Source organism: Gymnoscopelus microlampas, assembly GCF_963454915.1.
Source record: "Gymnoscopelus microlampas genome assembly, chromosome: 8".
NCBI lineage: Eukaryota > Metazoa > Chordata > Actinopteri > Myctophiformes > Myctophidae > Gymnoscopelus > Gymnoscopelus microlampas.
The window spans coordinates 33371421-33391326 of record NC_139945.1 but is presented as its reverse complement, the minus strand read 5'-3'; the positions used below and the strand labels follow the sequence as shown (position 1 = coordinate 33391326).

Genomic DNA, 19906 nt, shown 5'->3' with positions numbered 1-19906 from the left:
AAACAATTAAATATGGAGATACAAGGTTTCTACCCGACACCAATGAAATGTACAAACCTCCCTTAACAAAGGCTAAAAAACATTTGGATTTAGAACAGAACATTAGATGAAGTATTATAGTACCTCAAAGAAATACAGCCATCCTTGTCTTCCTGCAAGAACCAGAGATGACAGATTAGAGCCAAAACAACCTCCCGTCCCCTTCTTCTCCCTCGAGATTTTCTTTCAGGAAAGAAAAAAAAAATCATAGTCAATTATAGATGCATATAATGCATTATTGAACAGTGTCATTTATTTCGCCTTTACGGTTCAGCTCATGAAGAATTTTGCCAATTACTGATTTCCTCTGGGGTAATGTAGTAAGTGGTTTGGCCTTGAGGCTGGTTGTTGGGGCGTAACACGGTGGTCTTTGTGGGGTCTTTGAGGACAAGCGTATACCTGAGACTCCGTTTATGGTATGATTTGTGTGAGCTTATAGTCAATTAGGAAAAAAAAGTCTAGGGCACTGATACGTACAGTATGGTACCCTTTACGCGTCTGCATTTCCCTTTTTTTTGTAGGTTTGTAATCAAATAAATCTTTTCTAATGCTGCAGCCAGTCTAAATTGAGTTGCTTTCACACATTTTTCATATCTCAAATAGACGAATGTGGAAAACTGCAGCAACATAAATCCTAATCCAATTTCGCCAATGCTGCACGGAATAGAAGGCTTTTCAAGTATCCACATCTTCCTTTGATCTGCTTCTCTGCAGCCCGGTTGCTGTTCTAGCATTCTTTTTTCCCAGCATTCAATTTCGTATGAAATTAACTAAGTACTTTCATTTACATTTTACTGGAGACTTTGATGTCTGGGAGTTATTCATTTTTTCTGTAGGCTTTCCGGATTTCTTTTAGTCAAAGGTGCAAACTGTCTTTAATTATGAATGAAATGTGTTGAATTGGGAACAGGTGTGTAGATATGAGGTCTGTGTTCACCAGTGTTTCCCAATTAAATGTCTCCAGCTCAAAACCCAAAAGATACATGGTCTCCCTCCAGGACTCAAACGTACAAAAATACAGCATGAATTAACCACTTAAGCCGAAACGATCTACAAGCTCACAACGCGTTGGATGCAATGTGTTGTGAGCCTGTAGATCTTCTATTTTTACTATGCGATTTATTTTTTATTCTTTAAAAGTTCTGAAAAGTCTTATTTTTTCATTTTAATTTTTGAAAATCTTTTGAAATAATTTAAAATGTATTTGCAGGGGAAATTTCACATCCCATAAATAGGGGGTCCCTGATCCTGACCCAAAAATGGGTCCTGATTCCTGACCCATTATTTGGGAAACACTGCGTTACACAATAGTCTCTGTTTTTTTAACTCACCCTCTCTTGATGTTGGACATCACGTCATAATAGCATCTACATAATGGATTTTTACCTAATAATCACTAAATCCTGACAAAATAAATCAAATCTCTCAAATGATCACCACCATATTTCAAACTCAAATATGAAACAAACAATCTTTTCTTGAATGTAATATCAGTAACACATGATTGATTTAGATAATTTGTAGTCCAAGAGAGTACACGCAACTGAAATGTCAATAGGTGCAGGATAAAATAAAATAAAAACAATTGTAGAACAAGAGAATAGATAACCACACACTATTTCCCATGCTCCCTCATTGAAATGTATTAATTTATACAGTTCATTGTGGGAGTATCAAAAACAGTGTGCGGACATCCTATCTTTGTTTCTTGATTTAGATCATAGTAATGAATGATTTCAAAGCTATTCTATCTTTAGAGATAGATTCCCCATCAGTGGTGGACAAAGTACTTGCAACCCCAGGACTTGAGTCAAAGTATTGATACTCCTGGTCAAATATTACTCCACTACGAAAGTGAAAGTTGTCATTTGTTAAAGGATCTACACATGAATTAAAAAAATAAATAATAATAATACAAGTTGTTTATGTCCCTCAAACGTTTTTCAAAAGGTTTGAGCCTAAATCAAGCCTCAGATATACTCATTCCAACTAACTTCTCTCTGGCTTATAAAACACTTTTACCTGCAATACCACATTGTCCTGATTTGGCACGTGGCGCTATTGAGCCAGTTTGTATGCATGTTATCTCCTGGTTCTGTGTGGAAAAAGTGGAGACTGGAGACTTTGATTTTTTTTTATGTTGGAACTGAAAAAACGGGAGGGATTGTACCGCTAGTGACGTCACTTTCGGGGGCAAATCAGTTTGGCCTGTTTTGAGACCAATTTACATAAAACCCCAGATATGCTGTGAAAGCCTGAGGGCTCAAACTGGGGTATTTTTGGGGATAGAAGAGAGGTAGGGGAGACCAAAAACACACAAAAAAGAAGAAAAAGTTCAAATTCATGGTGTTGTCCCTTTAAACTACGATTAAGTACATGCTTTTAAAAAAGTATTCAAAATGACTATTAAAGTACATTTTATTTGTATTATCAATGCATTGCTGTATACAATTTAGATTTTTCAGACATTTTCAGACACCTACAAGTTCACAACACACCGTGATGCGACACGTTGTGAGCTTGTAGATCTGCTATTTTCCCTATTTTAAATAGAGCTTGTTTATACACTACTTTTTCCCTTCCTAAAAATGTTATGGTGTCAAAAGTACAATATTTGTCTTTTTTTTTTGTGGAATGAAAGATACAAATATCCAAAAATACCAATACTTAAGTGAAGTACATTCTTTTATTTTTCTTGTTTTGTTTTTACTTAAAGCTTTGACACAATCTAAATATCTCCATAGAAATGCAGGGTGACAAAATACAACCACCCCAATTGTATACGTTATATTGTATTAACATACTCTACCATACACATTGGACACAATTACATTTTATTAATAAAAAAAGTTACATGGTTCCGCTTAAAGTACGGTACTCAAGTAAATATACTTAGTTACTGTCCAACAGGGTTTTGATCCACTCAGCCAACCCCACCCCACCCACAGCTCTGCTCTGTATTATCAACAGAACACTGGGAACATTGATATTCCCTGCACCAGCTGGGGAAGCGAAAGAATTCAAATTTAATATGGCTTTTGATGTATTATTTTCGCTGCCCCTGCCGCTTGCCACAGACTCCAATATAACCATATCCATTTGAAAAGACCCAGTTGTGTCCAAAAACAACAACCCCAAAACCAACAACATCGTAAAGAAACCGTATAGTATCGTTGCTGTCAGGCAGAAACCTCTTCTCTCCAGATTTTAGCCTTTTCAGTGTTTTTCGTAAATTAACGCCCTATTTGATCATGCTACAGCGTCACACAAAAGCATGAAAAGTAGCGGATCCACAAGCTCAAAACGTGGCTCGTTTTGAGGGGTTTCTGCCCGACAGAGACGATATTGCACAGAAACCACTTAAAGTACTACTCAAAGTGTGTTCTTCTGCAAAGCGCTTCCTCCCATTCCAACGATAAATGTCAAGTTATAATGAAACAGCCTTCCTATGTAACATTCTCAGTCTGCAGTGAGTTGTAAAGTTGGAGGCCAGCAGCACACTGAAAGAATTGCTGTAAATGTTCACATCAGTGATGGGGGGTTATTTAACTTTTCAGTGCATCTGGCGGTTCAACTGGGATTTCTCAATATCCATCCTTTACAACTGGATTTACCACTCGAAAAACTGGACAGCTGCCATTTTACATCTAGAAGTTAACCCATTCAATCAGGGAACATCTACTAATCGTCTTCTAAATCCTAACTGGTTTCTGAAAAACGTATGTCGCTATAATATCAGTGGTGCCCAAACCTTTTCATGTCAAGGACCCCCAAAATATATATATATATATATATTATTATTATCTTTCATCACTGTCTGTCGGGTGGAAACCTCATATGTCCTTACTTTTCAGGATTCAAATGAAGAAATAGCAAAAGTAGCAGATCAACAAGCTCGAAACGTATCCCTTCGTGCCGTGCTTTTAAGCTTGCAGATCTGCTACTTTTGATGCTTTGTAAGTTTGTATGATCAAATAGGGCATTAATTTATGAAAAAAACACAAAAAGTTAAATTATGGAGTATAGAGGTTTCTGCCCGACAGCAACGATATATCAATTACATATGTAGATATTTCTCACAGAAATCTTAATACTTATAGTTGCCCGGAGTCCCCCTGGGCTCTGTACTAGTTCTGCTCCTTTTCCCCCCGCAAATCTCTGCATCAAAAATAGTTGATCTACAAGCTCCACAACACAACATGTTGTGAGCTTGTAGATCTGCTATTTTTGCCCCAACTTTCGCCCAAGAATGGGGAAGCTCACTGGAGCTTCCCCATTCAGCTGGAACTCACTATGCACACAGTTTATTGGATTATATTGCTTTCCTTTGTAACGACTCGTGAATGTATGCATGGTATGAAATATATTTTTTGAATGAATGATCCTTTAGCAAACATTTGTCTAGATTAAGATTTTATTTAGCCTGCTGTGTCAGATGGATATACGGTTTACTGTATTAGAATATTAGACAGTATTATGACAGAAATTATAAAATGTTTCAATCAACTGATCAGGATCAGTCAGTGTGTGTGTGTGTGTGTGTGTGTGTGTGTGTGTGTGTGTGTGTGTGTGTGTGTGTGTGTGTGTGTGTGTGTGTGTGTGTGTGTGTGTGTGTGTGCGTGCGTGCGTGCGTGCGTGCGTGCGTGCGTGCGTGCGTGCGTGCGCGTGCGTGGGCATGCGTGTGTGAGTGCGTGTCCTTCACGGATCTCGATAACCGCCCGACTGATCGACTTCAAACTCTGTTTGCGTCAGTCTGATTTGCAGTTGGTCAGAATTTGGTCAGAATTGTCTATATGGGCATACCTATATATGGGCATATACTGATGACATCAGGGATCTCCATATATGGGCATAAAAGGGACACACGGAGAACACATACAGTATTAGACATCTCCATATATGGGTACATCGGGTACTCTGACAATGGGTACAACGGGTGTGCATAACCGGATGTGGCATTCATTCACAACTTGCATCGTTCACGATTTGCATCATTCCAGAGTTGGTGGAGTAGGTTATTGGGCCACCCTGCAGTATAGGGTTCTCAAAATTGTATAGGGTTCCCAAAAATTGTCAGTGCCACGACCCCCCAAAATAATCATATTTGAACTGGGGACCCCACACCCTGACAAGCACTTGGAATTGTTAGCGCTACATTTAGTTTGACTCGGTTCCACAGATAAATATTGTGAAAATAGCCGAACTACAAGCTCACAACGCTTCGCACTGCGAAACAATGTTGCACTTTAAGCTAATCATCTGGGGACCCCCCAAAATAATTTGGGGATCCCCCTGAGGGTCCCAACCCCCAGTTTGGGAACCACTGGTATAGACAGTTACTGTAGTAGAATTCAGTATTAGTAAATCAGTAAATCGAATCTAACAACACAAATGTTCTCTAAAGGGGTCCCTGGAATAAAACCTTTTATAATGGCTTCTAAGGCCTAATAATACAATCAATTTAGGGGTCCTTAACATGAAAATGTTTGACACTGGTCTACTAGACTGAGTGGCTGGGAAGTATTCCACTAAACTGTACATTAATGATTCATCCACATGAGCAAATATCTGCGATACTGTATCAGCTATTGTCATTCAGAGAACATGCCTGACTTGGATCGTTTCTCTAGTGCAGTGGTTCTCAAAGTGGGGTCCGGGGACCCCCAGGAGTCCTTGTGGGCGAGGGGTCCCCAGCAAAATCATTTTAACCACTTTATCCATTGATATGTTGGCTATTCAAAACCTATTTTATAAATATTTGGAACATTTTGAATTATTGGGCGGTGTAGCCGCCCTTATAAGTGGGGTTGGGACACCTCATTAGTACACCCTTCGCTGTACTGTGATTGGCTCATACATTAGTACACCCCTACATTAGTACACCCCTAGCTGTGCTGTGATTGGCTGACTATATTCAGCACTGTGATTGGCTAGCGAGACACATGATGAAATTAATAACCTATAAATCGGACTATGCACTTAAAAAAAAAAACTTTAAAAAAAAAGTGAGCTTCCATCACTGTGATGACCACTGTGATGACCACACCGCCCACTTCACACTGGGTGTGATTTTTTTATTTTTATGTAACACAAATCATCTCTTCTGGGGGTCCCTGGCTCAAAACATTTTCAAATGGGGGTCCGCGGCCAATTACATAATCAATTTGGGGGGTCCATGTCACAAAAAAGTTTGAGAACCACTGCTCTAGTGACACTGGTGTAATGAAACAGTAATTGTGACGCATTGGCTGGCTTGTAGATCAGCTATTTTCAATGCTGCGTGACACTGGCACACAGCTAACTATAAATCACCTATAATGAACAGTAGGATGGCAGAGAGGTGGAATGGGAGCAGCAGATTTGCATTTATCCCTAAATGGCCGTGTCTAATGGGAGGCCCCTGATGTCAGACTTTTTTTTATCTCAGGATTCCCCTGTGTGTGTGTGTGTGTGTGTGTGTGTGTGTGTGTGTGTGTGTGTGTGTGTGTGTGTGTGTGTGTAGTGTGTGTGTGTGTGTGTGTCTGTGTGTGTGTGCTTCGCGCCGCGTTTTGAGCTTGCAGATCTGCTACTTTTGATGCTTTCGTGTTTATGATCAAGTAGGGCGTTAATTTACGAAAAAACACAAAAAGTAAAAAATATGGAGATAAGAGCCCGCCAGCATAGACAAGCAGGCACTATGAGTCATATCCCTGGTGTCTGATGTGTGTGTGTGTGTGTGTGACCAGAGAGCTAGCTGTCGTGTGGGCGTGCGTCACCTGCCCGGAAATCAGTTATTTTCCTCTCACGACGAAGTGTGAATTGGACTTAATGGTTGAACAAGCGCCGCTACGCTGCTGCTCATTAAGGCACTAACACAGACACAGAGCCACACAACCAGAGCATCTCCTGTCCTCACAACCCCGGCGCTGCCCACAACCAGCTCTGATTGACAGATTGACCGAGATAGATAAATACAGTAGATTGATGAATGGTTAGACAGACGAACGGATAAACAGGGACTGCAGGCAGGCACCCAGGTAAATGTGGAATGATTTTCTCCTCTCTCCTTTCTCCTGCCAGACCCAGAATAAATTCCTAGTACTTTATAAAATCAGAGCGTCACGCTATCAGTACGTCACGCTAAGATCAGTACGTCACGCTAAGCTTGGCCAATCAAAAAGAGGGACAGGGGAGGAAAAGAGGGACAGAAAAGTTCTCCATGTATGGACGAAAGGGGGACAGTTCTCCATGTATGGACGAAAGGGGGACAGTTCTCCATGTATGGACAGAAGGGGGACAGTTCTCCATGTATGGACGAAAGGGGGACAGTTCTCCATGTATGGACGAAAGGGGGACAGTTCTCCATGTATGGACGAAAGGGGGACAGACAAAGCCTCATGTAGGCCGACCCCCTGGGTCTGGCAACAAAAAGACACCTTCAGATCATCTCTTCAGACACCACCTCAGCCCCTAGCACTTAAGGCCTTGTGTCCACCAGGATGTTTTTTTCCGCATGTTTTTTTTTCTTTCTTTTTTTTACCGGAGCGCCACGTTTTGGGAAACTCCAGCAGCTTGGCGTTGCGCTATGGGCATTTACCTTGCACTGCCGCGTGTTTCAAAGAACAGATTGTTATTTAGCATATTGGTTAGACAGATGCTAAGTGTTTACCCTGGTATCGTAGTTTCATGAGGCACTACACTGTCGGTCTGCATTCTATGTATGCGATTATTTATCTTCCTTATGTTAAGTCGCTCTGGATAAGAGCGTCTCCTAAATATCTAAATTGTGAATTGTATACCTCCTGAGTGTTATATTGTTTGTATGAATACTGATGGCTTTATACCTCGTCGCATGGCGCAGTCTCTCGCAGAAAGTCACAACAGCGTACAGTATACACATGAGGCTCTAGAACTACTCAAGCAGAGAAAAGGGGTTGGAAACGGTTGCGATCTGGATCCTTGTTAGGAATTTATGAAGTGCTAAAATGTTTTCTCCCCTGGGGAGGGTCCCATGATGGAGCCCGGCTGCCGGTGGCCTGGTGGTGACACTGTAAAACCTAGTTTATGCTCTGTCACACGTCGAAAAATAGCAGACCTACAAGCTCACAACGTGTCGCAGTGCACGATCTTGTAGGTCTGCTAGGTCTATTATTAGGTGTCGACGTGCGACACCTAATAATAATACAAATTTCAGAATGCCAATCTGTTCAAAATAATTTCTGGGACTGGGAAAGCATCTGTGTCATTTTAGATTTCTTTGGCTATTCAAAAATAGCAGATCTACAAGCTCATGAGCTTGTAGATCTGCAATTGTTTTGAAAAATCATGAACATTTTTGCAAGTCTTTGAATATATATGTAGTTTTTTAAACACTTTTAAATTTCAAATATTTCTTTCTAGGGATTCTACAATTATTGTCTTCTAAATCCTAGCAGGTTTTTTTAAAAACGTATGTTGCTATATATCAGTGGTGCTCAAACTTTTTCATGTCAAGGACCCCGCATGTACTAAGGACCCCCTTAGTACATAATACATACATGGACGTTCTTAACTTAACCAGTCAGTGTAATCTTTCTCGTGGAGTCTTTTATCTTTAGCATATCCTTTATATGACCATTTAGGATAATATCTCTGTGCATGAGAGGTGTCCAAGATGACACATCAGGAAACTTCCGACCTCCTGGTCTGCAACGCTGATTTTATGCTTAATCTTCTTTATTGTGACCAATACGATGTATGAATCGGACGTAAAAGACATTTATACTGCAGAGCCATATGGAGAGCTACATGCACTAAACACACGCTGCTTCTCAAACATTTTCATGCCATTTTCATGCCAATCCCAATTCATCAGTTCTCAAAGTGGGGTCCGGGGACCCCAAGGGGTCCTTGGGGGGATACCAGGGGGTTCACAGCAAAATTAGTTAATAAAGCGTCACAATCATTTTAACCCCTTTATCCGTGTGTTATACTTTGGCTATTCAAAAATAGCGCGCACGCGCACGCACACGCACACGCACACGCACACACACACACACACACACACACACACACACACACACACACACACACACACAGGTATGGCTGAGATGGAGAGCCGTGCTGTGCTGTGCTGTGCTGTGCTGTACTGTGTGTCTGAGTGGCCACAAGACCATCATCCTCTGGCCGCATCACTCAGAAATCAAACACGTAGCAATTACCAGTGAGCCCTGCCGGAGCTAATTGGTCCCACTTTGTCATGTCTCACCCTCCTTCCCTCTGGAGACATGCTCCCGCACACAGATGCATTTAACATCATTCTCTGGAACTGTGTGATGCACACTTGAATCAAAGCATGGAGCATAATCAAGGCTTTTTTTCCCTGCAAGGCAACCGACCTTATTTCATAATTGATGGCGCTTTATGTTGATTTAATGTTGCCTTGCTCCCATGGAGGGGAGCACACATGAAGAGTTCTTTGCTAAAACAACTCAGCATCACTAGAGACTGCATAAAGAAATGACATTAAAAGGCTTATTGCCTGAAAACCATTTCTAAAATAGCAAAAAAAAAGACCCAGCCAGTCTGTTAATGTGTCTTCTTCTTGCCTTTTTAAAACTGCAGATACCTTTTTCTTTTAATGAATCCTTTATCTGCAAAACAACACGTTTTCCCTTTGAGTGGAACTGTGTTGCATTGCATCTTCTCTCTTAGGCCTGTCACAATTATTAAATAAAGGCCTGATCGCAATTATTTTTGCATAAATCGATAGAATTGTTTCCATTCATCTGTATGAAAACAGCTGGATGAAGTTAACAGAAATGTCATATTATCGTCTCTGTCGGGTGGATGTCCAAAACTGTTACTTTTCAGGATTCAAATATTTTTTTTTGCAAAAGTAGCAGATCTGCAAGCTCAAAACGCGTCGCTTTGTGCAGCATTTCGAGCTTGTGGATCTGCTACTTTTGATGCTTTTGAGTGATGCTGTAGTATGATCAAGTAGGGCGTTAATTTACGAAAAACACAAAAAGTTAGAATATGGAGATGAAGAGGTTTTTGCCTGATAGCAATGAGTTCCATCATTAATTACACCTTGTTGTTCATGCTCTTTTAACCAGTGCTAACCTGGCATCTGGCAAAAATGTTCATACATTTTCTAAAAAGTTCTAAACCTTTTAAACATTGCAAAATAATTGCCAATCTGCAAGCTCGCAGATTGTTGGCCATAGCACATTATTTATTTTGATTATTGGTGCCGGTCAGTGTATTTCAGTTATAGCCTTTTAAGTTATTGATGTCATACCCAATATTTGTTTCCAAACCATAAAAGCTAGGCAATCAGATTTTTTTATTTTTTATTTATCTGTTCCAATGTTCAATGCCAAATCCCCTCACAATTACAGACATGATTGAACTCTTCACACATTTTCTTCACTTTTCCGTATCTTTTTCTGAAAAGACCCCCTTTGTTTAGTGTAAAAAGAGGCCAATTCACACCTGGCACCATTTCACACTTGGCAAATCCCCCCCCTTTGTCCGTGACAATGCTTGGATAATTCACTGATGTTTAACTGAAATGCCAATGGCAGGGTCTCTGAAACTTTTAATTGCAATCATTTGTACGACAATTGTCAACAAAAAATGTGACAGCTGTACTTTCTCTCTCCTCCGTTTTTGCAGTTTTTAGTGAAGACCTACATTCCAGCCTGTACTTCGTCAATGCATCTCTGCAAGAGGTAGTGTTCGCCAGCACCACAGGGACCTCGGTGCCCTGTCCGGCCGCGGGCGCGCCGCCCGCCTCGCTGCGCTGGTACCTGGCGACGGGCGAGGAGATCTACGATGTGCCGGGCATCCGCCACGTCCACCCCAATGGCACGCTGCAGATCTTCAACTTCCTGCCCTCCAGCTTCAGCAAGCTGATCCACGACAACACCTACTACTGCACTGCCGAGAACCCCACGGGCAAGATCCGCAGCCAGGATGTGCACATCAAGGCAGGTTAGTGCCGTCGCTGTCGCTCGGAGGCTAGCGTTCAGTGGTGGGGAAGTAGGGCTGGGTGCAACAGTAAATCGCTGTTGTCGGGCAGAAACCTCTTATCTCCATATTTTACCTTTTTTTTTTTTGTTGTAAATTAACGCCCTACTTGACCACACTACAGCGTCACAGATCCACAAGCTCCACAGGCGACGCGTTTCGAGCTTGTAGATCTGCTCCTTTTGCTGTTTTTTAATTGAATAGTGAAAAGTAACAGTTTTGGACATGAGGTTTCCACCCGACAGAGTCTAATTCGAGGTAATTGATTTAATCAATTATAAAAAATTATTGATAATCGATCATCATCGTTCACGCTGTGAGCTTGTAGATCGTCTATTTTCACTATTTTTGCTTGACATCATTGTGCGACAAAGCATAAAAATAAGACTAAAGTGGTTAATTGATTTGATGATATACATTTTTTTTTAAAAGACAAAAAATAGCTTTCCTTGAAAAATGTATTGTTAGAATAATTGCTATGAAAATAGTCAATAGTTGCAGCCCTAGTAGAAAGTAATGAAGGACATTTACTCATTCATTATACTTATAACCACATGACACTACCCTAGCATCCCTATTCTGGGGTGAAAATAGGAGATCTACAAAACTTTTTAAGCTCATAACACGTGCTGTGAACCACCAAGTATAGTGCCACGGGGAACCCCTGTCAGCTAAGTATAGGGTTTAAAGGGTTGATTACAATTTTGAGGTACTTTTTCTTCACTCGAGTATAATTTCTTAATATTCATACCTCTATTCCACTACATTTCATTACGAATATTGTAATGTTTACTTCACTACAATTATTTAGTTGATAGTTACTTTGCAGATTTAGATTGTTAATACAAAACATACATTAACTACTAAATGATTACAAATTATTGATACTAAACGATATTAGAGTTCTCAAATTCTGCCCCAACCCGACCCTACCCTACCCGACGTTTTCAGGCTGGACCGGGCCAAAAATGTATGCCAATTAGTCGGGCCGAGCCAAGCCTCGGGTTCCGTGAAAAGTAAATTAAAATCTATTACCCCCAAAAAAGAAATGTCAACTGCCGACGGAAATGGCAGTGGATGCGTTGGATGCGGCTCAAAGTGAAATTTACTCGCATATCTATTTTTTCGCCGCCTGACCTTCCGAGCCCGTGTTATAAAAAAATACCTGGCGAAAATGGCCAAAACTCAACATTGAAAATTGGCTGAAGTGGACGTTTTCAAGATGTTTTGGACATTATCTCTGGAACGGAAGGTCCAATCTGCTCAGTTCAAAACTTGTTAGATGTGTGACTTTGAGGACATTAAGCACACAGTGACACTATTTCATTTTTTGGGTGTTTTCGGGCCTAAAATTATGGTAATTGTTCGGGCCGGGACCTGTTCGTGCTGGCCCAGTTAGGGCCCAGTTAGGGCCCAGTTAGGGCCGGGCCTTAATTCTCAGGCCCGTTAAGGACTCTATACGATATATCATCATCATACAGTATCATGATCATATGCACCAAATATTATGTCATTTGTTTCACAAATGGCGTGGAGGTATGTTTTGCAATGCGTTTGAGTGCAGTCAGTTTTCTCTTCTTCCTCGGCAGTGTCACGAGAACCCTACACGGTGCGTGTGGCGGACCAGAAGGCCATGAGAGGCAATGTGGCGGTCTTCAAGTGCATTATCCCCGCCTCCGTGGAGGCCTACGTCACTGTTGTATCATGGGAGAAGGACACGGTCTCGCTCAGCTCAGGTAAGAAGACCCCTCGTGTATTTTGTCGCTGTCGGGCAGAAACCTCCTATCTTCATATTCTAACTTTTTGTGTTCTTCCGTTAAATGAACGCCCTACTTGATCGCACTGCAGCGTCACACAAAAGTAGCAAAAGTAGCTTTGCGCCGTGTTTCGAGCTTGTGGATCTGCTACTTTTGATATTTTTAAATTAGAATCCTGAAAAGTAACAATTTTGGACATAATGAGGTTTCCACCCGACAGAGACCATATATAACTGAAATAGTAAATTGGGCTTCGTGCTCAATGAGGCAAAGGAATGGAGAATCATGCTTTTCAAATGTGCAGGTATATGGTACTAATTTGGGTGTCCTTTGCAAACGTTGGCACTAAATATTTAGATTGATTAAAACAACACAACGTGAAGGTTCTCATGCTCCACGGGTTTTGTCGACAGAACCGTGGTTATTACGGCGTGTTTCGACAAGCTTCCGCCTCCCCTACGCGGTAAAATCTGCAGTGTTAATTCATCCATTTGTGACTCTGAGAGAGAGAGAGTGTACAAATGGAACCAAAACAGAGGGTCCATTTGGTTCCATTTGTACCACTCTCAGAGTTAAACGAACCCTTGAGATTTTTTTACTGTGGTTCTCTGCTCTGCTGTGTGCTCCATGTGGACACTCTGTGCTCTCTCTCTCTCTCTCTCTCTCTCGCTCTCTTTCTCGCTCTCTCTCTCTCTCTCTCTCTATGACTCATCTCACCTGCTTACTGTCATCTCAGCCATTACCAGGGACTCAGCCGCGCTGGCTGGCTGGCTGGCTGTGTGGCCCTGTCCTCTCACTAGCCACAGGATGTTGATATCTGTCACAACCAATCACTGAGCTTAGTCCTCCTCGCTTCCTCTCTCTCTCTCTCTCTCTCTCTCTCTCTCTCTCTCTCTCTCTCTCTCTCTCTCTCTCTCTCTCTGCTCCACCACCAGTCCTACCATCACCACACCGACCCCAACCGACTTCCATTTTGACTCCACTGAGGAGGGGTAAAGTGGAATGGTTTACATAGCCTCATCATTGACCTATTTACCCTCTGGCGGCTGAAACCTACTGCACAGCATGATAATGCAAAAAAAAGAAAGAAAAAAAAAGACATCAGATCTTTTTCTGTGTGGACTCACTTCTCCCCCCCCCCCCCGCGCCGAAGCTAAATGGGATGCTTATCTCTTTGATTGCTTCCTGCTCTGCCCGCTGGCTGGGTTTTTAGCTCCATACTGCGGCCGTCCGTGGGTTCGTTCGGGGACCTGTAAGTGAGCACTTGATGTCATTTGACTGAGGGCTAGAATCTGGGGACGGACTGTGTTTTTTTTTTTGGTGGCATTTTAAATGCGTCTGCTCGAGCATGAAGATGTGTCCTCTGATCCATGCCAGTGACTTCATTTACTCACAGTATACTGGAGATCTACTCTCTCCGCTCTGGCAGCCAGTCAGATGCGTATTGTGTGTGTGGCCTCATCTAATGGATGGCAAGAGAGAATAAGGGGGCATACACATAATTATATCTTTGCTGTCGGGCGGAAAACCTCTTATCTCCCTATTCCAACTTTTTGTGTTTTTTTTCCTCCATAAATTAACGCCCTTCTTGATCATAATACAGCGTCACACAAAAGCATCAAGTAGTGGATCCGCAAGCTCGAAACGCGGCGGGAATTTGAATCCTGAAAAGTGACCGTTTTGGACATATGAGGTTTCCACCCGACAGAGACGAGTATATTATATTACATAACAAGGAAGGTACAGTGAGGCGGCTTTAAAGTCACCTTGACTTAGGGACGCCAAGGTCCCTTGACACTCATGATTGTGTCCTCAACATTTTAGATCTTTTGTCTTGATTTGTTGACAGGAACACCAAGTACTGTAGAGTAAAAAAGATGACGTGAGTATTTGGGAAATCTGAAGTCTCTTTGACCACTTGAACCCCGGCATTCCTATTCTGTAGCGAATTTCACCAAAAATACCGGATCGACTATTTTTGCCAAAGAACTTTGCGGGGGAAAAGCCGTCCAAGGACAGTTGTAACTCAGGTCCGTTTTACTAAGAATGAGTGATTCATTTTGTGTTTAATTTTCTTGAATTTACTGAAGCTTTTGTCATAGGAGATTCCCACTTCATAATCCCAATTACATACTGAATCTATTTTTTTTCTTCTTCAACATTTTTATCCCACGATTTTGTAACCCATTTTTTCACCCACTGCCAATTGCCTAAGCTTGTAATCCTGGGCGCTACTCTCCCTCTGCCAGCCCGGGGAGAGCCCCGAACTGAGCTCATGCTTCCTTCAATGCATGTGGAGCTAGCAAGCCGCTTCTTATCACCTGACAGGGGGGAGTTTCCCCGGTAGGACGAAGAGTGTGGAAGGAACACGTTATTCCAACCAGTTCCTTTCCCCTCCATCAGGCAAGGATTGATACATTCTGTGTATTTAGCATACATATGGAGAATAATTCTTAACATATTTCATGTTTTCCAGTGACAACCTAGTGCTACCCACACATTGATGAGAGGCATGTTTTTGGAGAAATAAGTGCATTTCGAACATTTTCATTACTTTTTGATAATTTTTTATATTGTTTTAACATAAATCTTCTGGGGGTCCTGGCACAGAACATTTTCAGATGGCGGCCCGCGACCAAATACATATCAATTTTGGGGTCCTTGACATGAAAAGGTTTGAGAACCACTAGTCTAGCCGGTTGCTGGGCTGTACCGTTGTGGATTTTCTTCCGTTTCATAAGAGAAGGTGGAGAGTAATCTTCCACCTCACTCTCATGGCCTTCATGAGGGTCCACCTAGCCTGGTTGCCATGGCGGCATACCATACAGTTTCAAAGCACAACTTAGGACTCGGCAATATGACTTCAAATCAATATCACCATTATGTTCAACTGTTGCCTCGATTACGATTAATCAATGAACTTTATTTTTTTTAAAACAGTGAAACTAGCAGATCTACAAGCTTGCAATGCGCCACGCTGCGACGTCTAATAGATCAGCAATTTTTTTCTCTATTTATGTCCTCAACTTTTGTACAATGAAGTATAACACAGAGTTTAAGTAGTTAATCAGACTAATTTATTTAGTCGATTATGAAAAATCTATTTATATCTAAATTATTCTTTTGATAAAGTAAATCATTTATACAAAATAAACGTGCTTCTGGATTATTCAGTTATAACTCAACCTGGTTCTAAATATCAGTTTTGATATCTTTTTGGATAATTGCCAAGCCCTACCACACTGTGTTGCAGGTCAGGGAGAAAAGTAGGGGGCGGACAGGATGTAAAAGTGGCTGCAGTTTGTGTATTATTCCTCTGTACTGAAAAAAAAGAAGTTATCCCACCGAAAAGGTATTTATTGTATTGCCTATCCAAAATGGCTAATTTTCCTTAATTCTTTTCAGGCGGCTTGTAGAATATGCACTTACGTTTTGATGGATCTTACTGTCTGGCTCATTGTTCTTGTGAGTTGTTTTTTTTAGCAAGCATTCAAAAGAACATCGATATTGGATTACCCATGTTTATTCCAATAAACAGTGCGGCAGGCGAGGCCTGTCAAAGGCATGAGCACACGGTCAAAATCACTGCTGGTTGGCAATAAATATTTGATGGTCGATTCTTGATGCATGAGCGAATACACCTTGCGCTGTTATGAAGAAGGCATGCCAGAGCTACATGGTGTGTGTGTGTGTGTGTGTGTGTGTGTGTGTGTGTGTGTGTGTGTGTGTGTGTGTGTGTGTGTGTGTGTGTGTGTGTGTGTGTGTGTGTGTGTGTGTGTGTGTGTGTGTGTGTGTGTGTGTGTGTGTGTGTGTGTGTGCGCGCACACACACACTCGCATGCGTGTGCCTTTGTGTTGTGTGTGTATCTGTGTGATGGAGAGAAGAGGGAGAGAGAAAGCGAAAAAGAGAGCATGAGGTTATCAACGGTCTTGACAATGCAGACTCTGCTCAGTTTGACCCAGCCTAGTTTTCCTTTTTCCGAATCCTTTTTTTTCTCTTTTTCTTTTTTTTCTCTCTTCTCTTTCTTCTTCAATTTTTCATGAAAGAAGACCAGGTCTCAGTGGACATGAAATAAAGCTATCCCACAGCCATGCTAAATTATTAATCTCAGGTTTTTTTTGTTGGGAACAGTAACATCAAGCACACATCATCATCACTGTTGTTCATCAGAATGAAAGGAAGAATGCAGCAATGCTCACAGTCCATTCAACTCACAGTGCAGCAACCCGGATGGGTTCTTTGTGCACAAAAATAGTGAGAATAGTGAAAATAGAGAGAACATAATCACAAATATTTCCTTTTGTTATATGGCTATAATGCAGATGAACATCCATTATTTAGACACTGCTGTTTTTGTTCTCTTTTCAGCTGTCAAATACCATTGAAATGTCTGTAGTACTGATGCAGGCTATAGACCATTGGTCCTTGGGGGGTTCCAGGGGGTCCCCAGCAAAAGTAGTTAGCATAGCATCATAATCATTTTAGCCACATTGTCCATTTATATGTTGGCTATTCAAAAATAGCAGTTCTACAAGCTCAAAGCGCGTCACTTCGTGCCCCGCAGCAAGCTTGTAACATCTGCTATTTTAGAACATAATTGAAATATATCTAAAATGTTTGGAACATTTACAGAAATCTTCTCTTCTGGGGGTCCCTGGCACACAATATTTTCAGATGGGAGCCAAAATACATACTAATTTGGCATGAAAAAGTTTGAGAAACACTGGTCTAGATGCAGCGTGAACTCACGCTGCATCTGTAAACGTTTTATGAACATCAGTGCTACGCAATGTAGGCATACATACACACTCACTTAACTGTGTGTAATTTTTTTAATTAATATTGTAAATCTAACATTTTCAAATGATTTCAGCAAGCAGAGGGGAAAGCAACTGGAAATCTACGGCTCATAAAATCCTGAATATCCTGCGACGTGCGATTCACATCAGGGTAAAAAATAGATGCATAATTACAGACTAGGTCCTGTCTTCATTAATCAGCTGTGATTGAAAAGTTAATTACAATATGAATTACCTCTCTGAATAAAGAACTGCTTAGTAGTCATTTGAAGCGGCCTGTTTTCAATGTGAATGAGCGCGGGCCGGCGAGCTCGCCGCTCCCTAATGTTGCCACTAACATACCATTAACCTGTCATGCATTTTCAAATGGACCTCTCGCAGCACGTCCGCTTTCAAACGCTCGGCTCTGCTCGTCTCTTCGCACGCTTTTGATAAACAATTGACAGAGCTAATAGAGAGATGAAAGACGCAGGGAAAAAAAGAGGAGAGGGGGAGGGTGAGGGGGAGGAGGAGGAGGAGGAGGAGGGTAGGATGTCGAGAAGGGGCTGGGAGGAGATGCTGCCTGTCTTTTATATGGTGGGCCTAATCCATCTGTCCTGCTTGTCTTCCTTTTGTTTATCTGTGTGTGTGTGTGTGTGTGTGTGTGTGTGTGTGTGTGCGCGCGCGCGCGTGCGTGTGTGTTTTTGTTCCTGACATATGCCAAATTTCGGGACAGATTCTGGACATAATATCCAGTTGACTGGGGACAGTCAACGTGTCTAATTTGGGGCAACATTGGTGTTCCCAGACTTTACTGGCGTTTCATAAAGTTAGGCATGTATGTATCTGTTAGGGTTAGTGTTATAGGGTAAGATTGGTTATGGATAAGGTTAGAGAAAGGATTCATGTTTCTATTAGTGTTAAGGTTTGGGTAAGTTTTTAAGTTGAGCATGTATCTGTTAGTGTTAAGGTTTGGGTAAGGATCGTAAGGAAAGGGTTAAGGTTAGGCATGTACATATCTGCAGAGTATACGAAAATTTGTATAGATGATAAGTACATTCATACAATTTCCAACAAAAATAGGCAAACAAAAACAAAAAAATCTTGGGTACTATACGGAACCTGATGACTAAAATAATTGATGGTTACAGAGAAAGACTTTGATCAAACAATGCTTGCCTACAGACTGGGAAGGTCATCTTTGCCTTGCTCTCTTCTTGGAGGAGTTGAGATTTAGACTTTTGTCATTTGTGTGTCCAAACAGTTATTACGTCATCTCTGTGGTTCTCAACAGGATTCTGACTTCCGGTAAAGTCATTTTGGGCAAACATCTCAATATAGGCGAAAAGTTTCTAAATCTTTCAAATGATATCCCAAATTATTCATAATAAATAGCCTACAAGCTATGTCACATCACACATTTTCTATTTGCTATTTCTGGATTTGGCTTAGTTCACCCCCAAAATAAATTCTATATCAATTAAACACCCCATGACCCCGTTTATTTTTGTTGCATTCCTGAGCCAATAATTTTGAGTCAGTCAGTAGGACTGACTCAAAATTAGAACGCTAAAACTGTGCGTTTATGTCTGAAACGAAATGTTATACAAATGTTATACGCGACGGTGTGAGTGTGAGGCAATCTTTACATCTATTCAAAATGTGGGTTTAGAACACTGATATTCAACTGGAGGCCCGCGGGCCAAATTCGGCCCCTGTGGAGTGTTCTTGTGGCCCTGTAGCACATGCCAACTGGAACACATTACATATTCCGAAAATATATATTGGAGGGTTGGTTGTACAGGATAATAACCGTTAATCAAAACTCGTTAATGGTTAATTAAGGCGCTCACATCAACATGTTGCCTGCTGTCCAGTGTTTGGTGCTATAGTAAAACATTATGTCCATTGTTACAGTATGTGCTGTAGGTACTATAGGACCATAATGGACATGGTGACGTACTGCTTCATACTGCATTTACGCATTTTGAAGTTTGAGAGGATAATTTCTGTGCCAGACCTTTTTAGTGCACAGGCCTGGATTTTGAATTTGAGACAATAGGAAGTATGCATTTCAAAGTGTTCCGTGTACGGTTCCCTGGCACGGAAGCGTCTTTGTGAGAAGAGTAGTGTTTCTATGTTTGTATGAATGAAAGGTTTTTATTTTTGTACCTGGCTGATAAGGGCACAGGCTCTTATGATGTGTTTCATGAACCCATTATTTGGGAAATAGTGCATCATGACATTGAGTGATTGGGTGAAACACATGATGGTGTAAAAAGTAATGGATGAGATGGATAATTCTTTTTTTGGTGTGATTGACCAAAACTACTCAAAACT

The 19906-nt window shown here is 41.3% G+C and overlaps 1 protein-coding gene across 1 annotated transcript in view; it reads left to right on the top strand.

Moving 5' to 3' along the window:
- The window catches only part of dscamb (Down syndrome cell adhesion molecule b), a gene marked incomplete at both ends in the record, with an annotated part of 217790 nt that overhangs the window by 22889 nt on the left and 174995 nt on the right, over window positions 1-19906 (top strand). The window contains 2 exons of the mRNA XM_084064776.1: window positions 10678-10995; window positions 12621-12767. Coding sequence (XP_083920902.1) covers window positions 10678-10995; window positions 12621-12767 — 465 coding nt within the window. The remainder of the gene's footprint in view (window positions 1-10677; window positions 10996-12620; window positions 12768-19906) is intronic.